At 44.4% G+C, this 12479-nt stretch overlaps 1 protein-coding gene across 2 annotated transcripts in view; it reads left to right on the top strand.

Annotated features, from left to right (window-relative positions):
• gas8 (growth arrest-specific 8) overlaps positions 1-12479 on the top strand; it is a 59007-nt gene that overhangs the window by 43667 nt on the left and 2861 nt on the right. For both annotated transcript variants that reach the window (XM_038806463.1, XM_038806464.1), the window contains exons 8-10: positions 7531-7617; positions 11241-11450; positions 12318-12383. In XM_038806463.1, coding sequence (XP_038662391.1) covers positions 7531-7617; positions 11241-11450; positions 12318-12383 — 363 coding nt within the window. The remainder of the gene's footprint in view (positions 1-7530; positions 7618-11240; positions 11451-12317; positions 12384-12479) is intronic.

Genomic DNA, 12479 nt, shown 5'->3' with positions numbered 1-12479 from the left:
TGGGATTTGGTTGTCGACAATGTTAGCAAGGCTGATGTTTATTGCATATCCTTGTTTGGCCCGAGAAGGTGGTGATGGGCTATCTTCTTGAAACGCTGCAGTGTATATGCACTCCTATAAAGGGATTTTTACCTCACAATTAAGGAATTGTGATACCTCTCCAATAACAAGTGAGGAGATTATAGACATCATTGCCACTAACTGAGCGCATCTGTTCAGTTACCTTTCCCAATAAGTCAATATATTCCCCCTATACCCCTGTTTTAACCACAAAGCTGTATCTTTAGTTCCACTCTTATTACCCCTGTGTCCTCACCGAGGTCAGCTTGTTCATTAGCCTACCTCTGGCTTGCTTGATCCTAGATCTACTAAATTGCTGACCACCCAATTTCTCTTGTTGACCCGTTGCTAGCTGACATTGTAAATGCTTTCCCATTCTCAGGAACTGTTGATCCCCATCTCAAATTTGCCATCATCATCCTCCTCAAAAAAAACTTCATTGTAGACCCCATTGTAGAAATTATTACCCAAAACCAATTCCTTTCTTCTGTACGGCCCTTTAGCATATTGTTGTCTACCATATCTGTGTCCATTATTCCTGCAACACCGTATTTGATCCCCTCAAATCAGCATCCCGTCCTGCTACAACACCAAATCTAATCAGTCGTCAGATTTGTACTTTTCACCATGGTTCACTGTCCCTCATTCTTCTTCATCTGTCTGCAACCTTTGACATGGTTGAGTACACCATCACTCTTATCTATCCACCATTGTGCAGCTAACCATGTCTGGTTCCATTGTTTTCTTTTTGATCAGGGCCCCATCCCTTCCAGTCCTGCACTACTTTCTCTGGAATCATCCAAATATTTATACTTGATTCCCTCCAATGTCTCATGTGCGTACCCTCAGTGGCAGTATCTGAAGCGAAGACTTTTTTTAAATGTATTTTGTTACAAATGTATATAAAAAGTTACAACACATAAACAATTCTGGAAACAGGCTTCCCAACAAACAACTATACAGTTTGTACAAATATTTCTCCTTTTTCATGCCCCCCCCCCCAAACAAGGTCACGAACATCCCCCACCTTGCCTCAAACCTCTCCTCTGAACCCCTTAACTCGTATTTTATCTTTTCCAGCTGAAGGAAATCATCTAGGTCAACCAGCCAGGCCGCTACCCCCGGTGGCATTGCTGACCGCCACTCCAATAAGATTTGTCGCTGGGCAATCAGAGAGGCGAAGGCCACAACATCGGGCTTCCTCCCCTCCAGGAGCACCGGCTTCTCTGAAACCCCAAATATCGCCACCAAAGGATCCGGCTCCACCTCCTCCCCCACTATCCTGGCTAAGGCCGCGAACAATTACAGCCAGAATCTTTCCAACATTTTGCAGCCCCAGAACATGTGCGTGTGATTCACTGGTCCCCGCCCAAAACCTCTCACACTCATCTGCCACCCCTGGAAGAACCCACTCATTCTTGCTCAAGTCATATGTATCTTGTGTACGATCTTGAACTGTATCAGGCTATCTGAAGCCAAGATTTAGGTTGCATGTGTACTGACACGGATCATTACATCATCACCACCACTCTTGACCCCTCCCCTCTTCTGTGCTGTTACTGTCTCAGGCTGAGCCACACTGTTCATAACCTTGATGTCTTAATTGACCTTCTAGCGTGGTTTGGTTGTTAGCCTCTCACCTCCCAAGTAAGAAGATAGTGGGTTCAAGTACCACTCTTATGCTTGAACACAAAAGTTAAAGCTGATATTTCATTGCAGTACTGAGGGGGCACTGCACTGTCAGAGGTGCTGTCGTTCAGCTGAGGTGACAAACTTTGGCCCTGTCTGTCTGATCAGGTGAAGTTAAAAGATCCCATGGCAATATTTTGAAGAAAAAGAGGAATAATCCATGTCCTGGACATTATTTATCCAGCAATAAACATCACAAAAACAGATTAAGTGCTCATTATCAAATTGCTATTTGTCAGAACTTGCTGCAGATAAATTGGCTGCTGCATTTCCTACATTGCAACCGTGGCTAAATTTCATTGTAAGAAGTCTTACAACACCAGGTTAAAGCCCAACATGTTTGTTTCAAACACTAGTGAGGAAGGAGCACCTGAGGAAGGAGCAGTGCTCCGAAAGCTAGTGTTTGAAACAAACATGTTGGCCTTTAACCTGGTGTTGTAAGACTTCTTACTGTCCTCACCCCAGTCCAACGCCGGCATCTCCACATCATAAATGTCATTGACTGTAAAGTGTTTTGAGACATTCTGTGGTCATGAAAGGCACTATGTAAATTTAAAGTCTTTTCAATTTTTTTGGAGCTGTATTTCCAATTTTGTATCCTCTCGCGCAGACCTCAAACTCCCTTCAACTAGTAATCCATGTCTCAGCACAGTTGCTGCTAAAACCACTATTCATGTTTCTTTTGCGGCCATGCTTGACTGATCCAATGGTTTTCTCATTGGCTTCCCATCTTCCATTCTCTGCTCCCTATAGCCATCCGTGCATCAAATCCTCCTCACCCATTACCGTGCTCGAAAATCTGTATTGGACCCAGTCTACTAAATTTAAAATAGTCATTCTTGTATTCAAGTTCCCCTCATAATCTTTTGCTCATCCTATCCCTTTAAGTTCTTTATGTGCAACATCCCCTTAAACTCTCACCTTTCGTGCGTTCCATAAGACGTGGGAGCAGAAGTAGGCCACTTGGTCCATGGACTCTACTCCACCATTCAATGAGATCATGACTAATCTGATCATCCTCAACTCCACTTTCCTGCCTTATCCCCATAATCTTTGGTTCCCTTACTGATTAAAAATCTGTCTATCTCAACCTTGATCATACTTAATGGCCCAGCCTCCACGACTCTCTGCAGTAAAGAATTCCACAGATTTACTACCCTCTGAGAGAAGAAATTCCTCTTCATCTCTGTTTTAAATGGACAGCCCCTTACCCTGAGATTATGTCCTCTGGTCGTAGGCTTGCCCACAAGAGGAAACATACTCTCAGCATCTGCCCTGTCAAGCCCCCTGAGAATCCTATATGTCTTAATAAGGTCACATTCTGGAGAGACTGGTCCCGGTGTGCTGCAAGTGGAGGAGGAGTGGGGATCGCAACAAGAAACAGCCTGAAAGTCAGAATATGGAGAGGATAAGACAAAAAAATATATTTTTTATTCAACTTTTTTATCCTCATGAAAATTTTAAAAACTTTCTAAAAAAAATAACTTTCTTAAAAAAATTCCTTTTTATAAAAAAATTTGTTTTATAAAAGGAGAAAAAACCCTTGGGTTTTTTTCTTTGGGGGAAAAAAAAAATTATTTTTCGCATCAAAACCCAGGTAAAAAAGAGAAAGGCACATAACAGATATATGCCTGCAAATAATAATAAATCAGACTGGCCGCCTATTGGCTCACCAGCTGAGAGAGCAGGCAGCCAAAAGGGAAATAGCGCAGGTAAAGGATAGCAGAGGCAGACTGGTAACAGAACCAAAGGAGGTCAATCAGGCATTTGAGACCTTCTACGGAGGACTGTACGCCTCCGAGCCCCCCAACGGGGGCATGATGATGAAACAGTTCCTAGACAGACTGGAACTACCCGTTGGAAGGGAATCAGGAGAGGAGACAGAGAACACAGAGTCTCACTCTAGGCAGATGACCTGCTCATCTATGTCTCGAAGCCACAGGAGTAACTGGAGACAATACTGCAAATACTGAATGACTTTGGAACCTTCTCGGGCTACAAACTTAACCTGGGCAAAAGCGAGACATTCCCAGTGAACCCAAAAGGGAGAGGGACAGAGCTGAAGGGGCTCCCGTTCAAAACAGCCCAGAACGGATTCCGTTACCTGGGGATCCAGATAGCCAGAGACTGGACACAGATCCACAAGTGGAACCTGACCAGCCTGGTGGAGGAAGTAAGAAGAGACCTTCAAAGGTGGGGCTCACTCCCACTCTCCCTGGCGGGGAGAGTGCAGACGATCAAGATGAACATACTGCCAAAGTTCCTCTTCCTGTTTAGATCCATTCCGATCTTCATCCCTAAGGCCTTTTTCCAAAACGTCCAAACAGACACTGCAAAGGAGGAAACTGAAAGGGGGCTTGGCCTTACCAAACCTACAATACTACCAGCTGAGACAACGCTTAGGGATAGCCAAAATGTCCCCCATGGCTCCCATATGCGGCAATCACAGATTTCCCCCAGCCATGCTGGATACCACCTTCAAAAGATGGAAGCGGGACCGGGGCACACTGACGGTTGGCGACTTCTACGTAGGGCACAGACTGGCGACACTAGACAAACTGATGAGGAAGTGGAGCCTAGCAAAAGGACAGAAAATGAGACACCTCCAAATAAAACACTTCCTCTGCAAAGAGACAGTAGGTACCCCGGGGCCCCAGAAACCACACTACTGGAGGACCTGATAACCCCCCTTCTCGTTGCTTGTGCCTATGTAGATTGGATTGGATTGGATTTGTTTATTGTCACGTGTACCGAGGTACAGTGAAAAGTATTTTTCTGCAAGCAGCTCAACAGATCATTCAGTACATGGAAGAAAAAGGAATTAAACAAAATTCAAGAAAATACATGAGAATACATAATAGGGCAACACAAGATATACAATGTAACTACATAAGCATTGGCATTGGTTGAAGCATACAGGGTGTAGTGTTAATGAGGTCAGTCAATAAAAGGGTCATTTAGGAGTCTGGTGACAGTGGGGCAGAAGCTGTTTTTGAGTCTGTTCGTCCGTGTTCTCAGACTTCTGAATCTCCTGCCTGATGGAAGAAGTTGGAAAAGTGAGTAAGACGGGTGGGAGGGATCCTTGATTATGCTGCCCGCTTTCCCCCGGCAGTGGGAGGTGTAGATGGAGTCCATGGATGGGAGGCAGGTTCGTGTGATGTGGGAAAATATATAGACAGTTACTGGACAGAGCCCGGACTCCACTGGACGAGACCAGACAAAACTGGGAGGACGAACTGGGGACAGAGGTAGGATGGGGATTCTGGAGCGAAGCACTGAGCAGGGTGAACGGAGAAGGGGGAGGAACCATAGACCGATCCAGAGGGCAACAAAATGCACATAGGGTCAGTTATACGAAGGACAAAGTAAACCTCTCTGTATAATAAAGGAAATTAGCGTGGGAAAGATATGATGTGTATATATACAACTGTGTATAAATATGGGAAATGCCAATAAAAAGATTTTTTTAAAAATACGGTCACATTCTTCTATACTACAATGAGTACAGGCCCAATCTACTCAACCTTTTCTCATAAGAAAATCCCTCCGTACCCAGGATCAACCTCGTGAACCTGTTTTTCTGCCACTAATGGATTGGATTGGATTGGATTTGTTTATTGTCACGTGTACCGAGGTACAGTGGAAAGTATTTTTGTGCAAGCAGCTCAACAGATCATTCAGTACATGGAAGAAAAGGGAATTAAACAAAATTCAAGAAAATACATGAGAATACATAATAGGGCAACACAAGATATACAATGTAACTACATAAGCATTGGCATCGGTTGAAGCATACAGGGTGTAGTGTTAATGAGGTCAGTCAATAAGAGGGTAATTTAGGAGTCTGGTGACAGTGGGGATGAAGCTGTTTTTGAGTCTGTTTGTGCGTGTTCTCAGACTTCTGAATCTCCTGCCCGATGGAAGAAGTTGGAAAAGTAAATAAGCCGGGTGGGAGGGATCCTTGATTATGCTGCCCGCTTTCCCCCGGCAGCGGGAGGTGTAGATGGAATCAATGGATGGGAGGCAGGTATATGGCAGTATATCTTTCCTTAGACCAAAACTGTTCACAGTATTCTACGTGTGGTCTAACTATAGTTTTAGCAGGACTTCTCTACTTCTATACACCATTCCTTTTGAAATAAAGGCCAGCATTCCATTTGCCTTCAAAATTACCTGCTGAACATGTCTTATGAGATTTGGCACAAAGACCCCCAAATCCCTCTATGCTGCAGTTATCTGCAGTCTTTAGCCATTAAAATAATATTCAGCTCTTTTATTCTTTCTGCCAAAGTGCATAACTTCACATTTCCAGCATTATATTCTATCTGCCAGGTTTTTTTCCCACTCGCCTAACCTGCCCATATCCCTCTGTAGACTATTTGGGCACAATCCAATGGCCACGCTGCTCTGGAAAAGCAGCTCACCACGGCGCAGCGTGAGCAGGATCACTTCTTGGCAAATCTGCACATTCGAGAGTGACAGCCAGTCTCACTCTAATGTGTAGATTCCCGAAGGACCTGAGGCTTTGGGATTCATCCCCTTTGCCTCAGAGACCTCGGGCGAGCGCTGTTCAGCACTGGTCCTCACAAATGGGGACCAGACGGAACGGTACTCGTGGGAGTCTCCCAGGGCATCGTAGGCCCCATCTGCATACCCTTTCAACAGGGTGCTGCCCTGCCCTGCTAGTCGTTTTAGTGTTGTTGTAGCTTCATTCATCGGTACAAAGGGAGTACATTCAATCACACACCTCTTGACTTGTGCCTTGTGGATAGTGGAGAGATTTTAAGGCATTGGAAGGTAAGTCACTCGCAGCAGAACACAGAGCCTCTCACCTGCTGTACGAGCCACAACACTGACATGGCTCACCCAGTTAAATTTCTGTTCAATGGATGAACCCCCAGTATGTTGATGGAGAGGACTTGAAGATGAAAATGCCACTGAAGTCAGGGGGAGGTGGTTATAAGTTCTTTCTCACAATGACTATCATTTCCTGCCACTGGGTATATTGGGGAGGTGGTATTGTTTTTTGAGTATGACATCTGATGATTCTCAAATCTGTAAAAAGAAAAGTTAGTTATAGTTATACTATTAATATGCTATAGAATAGATATCAATTTTAATAGTAAATATTCATGTTGTATTTTTATCTGCTTTAGGGGAGAAAAATATACCTGATAGCCACTTTTCTTCCAAATACCCAAGTACTGTTCTATGTTCTACTCAGTTTTGAGAAGGATCAGTAGTTACAGGCCTGACAAACTTCCAGAGGGAACACAGCCCCATCTTGTGGAGGAAAAGCCATGTACACTCCAGTCAGCGATAAATGAAAATATATTAAAGTGCCTAACTTTGTATGATGCATATGTTCTTTTTAAATTTAAAGTACCAAATTCTTTTTTTTCCCCCCAATTAAGGGGCAATTTAGCCTTGCCAATCCACCTACCCTCCACATCTTTGCGTTGTGTGCGCTAAGACCCACACAGTCATGGGGAGAATGTACTAAATAATCTGTTTGAGCTACACGCAGAAAAATACTTTTCATTGCACCTCTGTACACGTGACATTAAACAATTCCAATCCAATGCGCAAACTCCACACAGAGAATGACCCGGGATCAAACCTGTGTCCTCAGGGCTGTGAGGCACCACTGTGCCACCGTGCCGCCCTGGATGATGCACAAGTTAATGGGAAAGGTGGAGGCAACAGGCTTTTGGAAAAGAATGCAACAGTTAACAGTTGAAGCCATTATGGTGACATGCCATTTCATTTTCTTTTTCACAGCGAGCTAGAGGAAATCTTAAACTTATGGACAAAGAAATGAAGCAGTTCAGGTGGGAGCATGAAGTACTTGAGCAACGTTTTTGCAAGGTAGGTTACAGTAAAACATATTTACTAAATTGCAGCAGATGGACACAGTTGTGACCTGCACGGAGGAGGTGCTTCGCAAAAATGCACAAGTTATTCTGGTTGGTTAAAGATGTGTTCTAATGCTGTGGTGGGAAATTACGAAGGCAATTCTTGTGACACAAGTCATGAACTGAAATCAGGCTCTAGGGACAGAAGTAAGCTATTCAGTCTTGAGCTTGCTCTACCATGGTTGATCTGTACCTCAAATGCAATTTACCCACTTTTGCTCCATTCCCATTGACACCTTTACCTAAAGAATCAATCTCAGTCTTGAAAGATCAGTTTGTTCCAAAGTCCATAGCCTTTCGGGAGAAGATTCCAGATTTCTAGCTAAAACTGCTTAAAAATAGAGAGATTAATAATAATGATGCTGATTAGGAATTTTAGTAGTGGGACATATTATGAGAGAAACAATGCCACAGTTACATTACTGGACTAGTAATTCAGAGGCCTAGACTAATAATAGTGGTGTAGAGTTCAGATCCCACCATAATAGTTGTGGAATTTAAGTTCAGTTAATTCAATTCAAAAGCTAATATCAACAATGGTGACTGTAACCACTGGATTACCATCTGGTTTGCTAGAGTCCTTTTCAGGGAAGGAAGTCTGTAGAGCTTGCCTTGTCTGCCCTATTTGTTTCTCTAGACCCACAGCAATCTGACTGACTGATTCTTTACTGCTCTCTGAAAGGGCCTAAAAAGGCATTCAGCTGCACCCAACCATTGTGACAACTGCTATAATAGGAAAGTTGGTTCAGCCACCTGACATTGATCCAGGTGTTGGATTTGGACACAACACCCAGCCCAGTCAATGCTGAAAGGTCCTCCTGACATCTGGGGACGTGCCAAAATTAGGGCTGGCCCACAGATTAATAAACAGCAGCCTGACATTGTCTGAAAGATATCATTCTGATTATGACAATGTCCTGGACTCCTCCATCATCATCTCTGAGTATGTTCTGTCCCACTGGTGGCATAGTGGTACAAAGTCAGGAGAGAGCTGCCCTGGGAGTTCTCATTGTTGGCTCTAGATGTCATTGTGGCCTCATATCAAACATGGACAAGGAAAGTTCCTACTAATGAAGGCAGCAAGAGCACAGAATATCCATTACCTTGAAAGCCTCGGTAGCACCACCAGGAGACCACGTTGGAGGAGAGCCCCAAGGATGCCACCATTATAGTCACGCCACAGCTGTCATCCCCACCCTCCACCAGCGCAGATACATACACCTCGGTGGGACATGTTAGTGGACAGGCTTCTGGGGCACAATCCGATGAGCATCACACTGCTGCTAATGTACATCAGGTGGAAGCAGGAACCCCCAGTGAGACAGCAGTCGGTGGTCTGCTGGATCCCAGGACTCAGCTGGGTCCCAGCCTGATGCTGAGCCTGTGGAACAGAGTTACCTGGAGCTGTTAGAAACGATAGGGAGCAGAGGGGGATCTCAGCGTCACTCCAACAGAACCATGGCCGCTTGGAACAGTCCCAGAGGCTACAGGTGCAGGAGATGTCGCTGGCAATGCATGGCACCAAGGCCAACACTGCTACGATGGCGACCGCAGTGGAGAGCCTGGTGCACGACATCAGCACCATGAGTGAAGATGTCCAAGGCTTCGCGCAGTCAGTGATGGCCGTGGCTGAGGGTCTCGGCAGAATGTCTTCCTCGCTGAGGGGCGTCACCCAGTACCAGACCAATCTTGATGAGGTTCTGCGGGACATGTCCTGCTCTCAGATGAAAATGGCTGAGGCGCTGCGGAGCTTGTCCCAATCACAGGTGGGCACTGCTGAAGCACCACAGAGCATGTCCCAGTAACTGAGGAGTATTACCGATCGCTTTCACACCATGGTACGGACCCTGGAGCGCCAGATGATGTAGGGCAGCCAGGGCCCAAACCAGCTGCCCCTCCGTCCCAACGTGAACCCCAGGTCCATATGGGCACCAACCGGGAGGAGGGGCCTGTCCCATGGAGTGGTGACAGTGGCCACCAACTCTCCCGAGTTCCACCCCTCTGATGAGGCTGCGTCTCACGGTCAGGATACGGGACAGGGCGGCACGGCTGTACATGAGCCAACATCGGGAGAGTGGGGACTTGTATTATACATTAAACACTCTTTTACACAGTAACTTAATTGCACAGTTAATGCAAGTCTACCTGTGACACTAATAAAGATTATTATTATTATTGTGCACCAGTATGATGCCTCTGTCACTTCCGCAATGCGGGACAACCTCTGAACCCTGGCCCATCTCTCCAGACATACCCCCGTCCCTGTGGCACTCACCCACTCTGCGGCCGTCGACATGTCCCTGGAGCAGTGTCCCATCCCTGGGTGTTTGGATGTTGGCTATCGAGTGTGTGGTGTTGCCTCTTGATGATACAGCTGGGGTATGAGGGTGTTCAGAGGTGTGACCTGGGTGGGCTCCCAGATATCCAGAGAACTTCTGAGTATTTAAAGGACACAGGCAGCATTCAGCTGTGTGAGCAGCCAGGAGCCTGTAAGTAGCACTTAAAAGACAGACTGTAGCAATGGCAATCTGAGCCAGGCCACCCTGATCCTGAGGGGACACCCCAGTCCGCAGACTTGGCACCAAGTCACTACGGAGCACAAACCTCATTATTTCCATCAGCATGGGGCCCGGACCATAGTGCCCAAACCGGTGGCTGGCGCAGATCTCGATCCGGACAGCTGATGCTCCACCCATTCACATTTGCAGGGTCACGAGGTGCAGAATTTCACCCAATATCTTAAAACTGGGCATTCATAACCATTGACCATAAATTTAACTGTAACTGCCCCATATGTATATACTGTGGCTACAGGACAGAGGCTGAGTATTCTGTGCCAAGCAATTAACCGCTTTGAAAATAGATCACCGTTCCTTCATCATCGCTGAGTAAAAATCCTAGAATTCCCTGTGTAATTGCATTATGGAAAAAGCCTTCACCATTTGAACTTCAGCGGTTCAAGAATGTGGCTCACTACCACCATCTTAAGGGCATTGAAAAATGGGCAGTGAATACTGGCCTTGCCAGCAATATTCACATCTGTGAATGAATTTTTAAATAAGAGAATGTCGGTATCAGGAAATCCAAGAAAAAGTGAAGAAAGAGACAGCAAGGCAAATGCAAAGGATAATTTTAATAAAGAGCATGGAATTAGGACTGATAAAGTAAGTTGAAGAATAACGGACAAAAGAGGAGGAAAAATTGACTCGTCAGTTATATGTGATAAATGATAACCAACTTATTTGTTTTCCCAAAAATATGAAGAAGTCATACGGCCAATTATAGAAATAGAGTAGTTAACACATATCCATTCCTATGATTTTTATAAACCACATAGTTAACAACTGACTAGGTGTAATACATATAACACTCAGTATGATATTTTTACAGGAAATAATCCAATTTGTATTCCGAATAGTGAAAAAAGTATTTTGTCTTTATAATAATTTCAAATAATGCCACATCAACGTGAATTACTTTTAATGGAATTGACATGGATGATTTTTTAATCTCTGCCTAACTTTACGCATTTGCCTAACTTTACGCATTTCTAATGTCTTGTGTTTTTTAATTGAGGTTCAAGAAGAGCGAGATGATCTGTACAACAAATTTGACAAAGCCATTCAGGAGGTTCAACAGAAGACTGGCTTGAAAAATATTATCCTTGAGCAGAAACTTTGTGCACTGTCTGACTGCTTGGAGAAAAAAGAAGCGCAACTGAATGAGGTCCTCGCTGCTTCCAACCTCGACCCAACTGCACTTAGTATGATCACTCGCAAACTGGAGGTTTGTATTCCTTCTCTCTCCATGTCATGGTGTGTTGACTCCTTATAATTTGGAGGTTGGGGTACAATTAGAAAAGTATATCCTTACAGGAGCTGTAAAATACAAAATTAGAAGGCTATATATGTCCAGAGGATAGATAAAATAATTTGTGAGATGACAACATATTACAATCATTTTATTTTGGTGTATATTTATTACCCTTATATAAAAAACTATTTTCCAAAAAAGCTGAGCGTTGACAGTCTAAACCTCGGACATTGTACTGGCGGACTGGTGATATAGTCAAATAAAAGTCAGCATCCACCATTTGCATTGATGGGCTAAGAATGCAAATCCCAGGCGGAGCAATGTGAATCCCCCCCGAAACAAGCATAAAGAAGGCTGAGCAACTGCAGTGCCCACCCATCTTTGCCAGCACAGGTTCCAAACCAAATTCAGGCACCGAATATGCACCCTGTTGTCTTTCTGACTGAGAATAGGAAATCCATCTGCTCTGTTTGGAGGGAGGAAGTGATGCCAAGGGGAAATGGGGCTACCCAAACAAGTGTCATGGTCAAAATGTTTTGGTGAACACTGGAGGACCACACTTACTTCCCCCAAGCACACAAAAATAAAAATTCAAAATCTCCCGGGCTGTTTTTTGAGTAGTCTCATTAGACCATTAGGTTGAATGGCAATTAGACCATTCAACATCTGTTATAACTGGCAGCAGCTGCTTGTAACTACTCCTACCAGGAGATCTGCTGTCATTGTATATCATTATCGTCGGTCTTGTGCCATTCTCACACATCTTGTATGAAATATAGAAATTACTTTTCTTTCAATGCCGAATATATTTTAGGTCTTACATGTGTATTTCTTTTTCAGGATGTCCTGGACTCCAAGAACAATGTTATAAAGGACTTGCAGTACGAACTGGCTCGGGTTTGTAAGGTATGGGTGAAATGTGAACCGATGAGTTCGACTGCTACATTATATCTGCTCCAAGTCACTCACCACCCTGATTTTGGAAATATATTGCCATTCCTT

This window comes from Scyliorhinus canicula, chromosome 9 (assembly GCF_902713615.1).
Source record: "Scyliorhinus canicula chromosome 9, sScyCan1.1, whole genome shotgun sequence".
Classification (NCBI taxonomy): Eukaryota; Metazoa; Chordata; class Chondrichthyes; order Carcharhiniformes; family Scyliorhinidae; genus Scyliorhinus; species Scyliorhinus canicula.
This window is presented reverse-complemented; position numbering and strand designations above follow the sequence as displayed.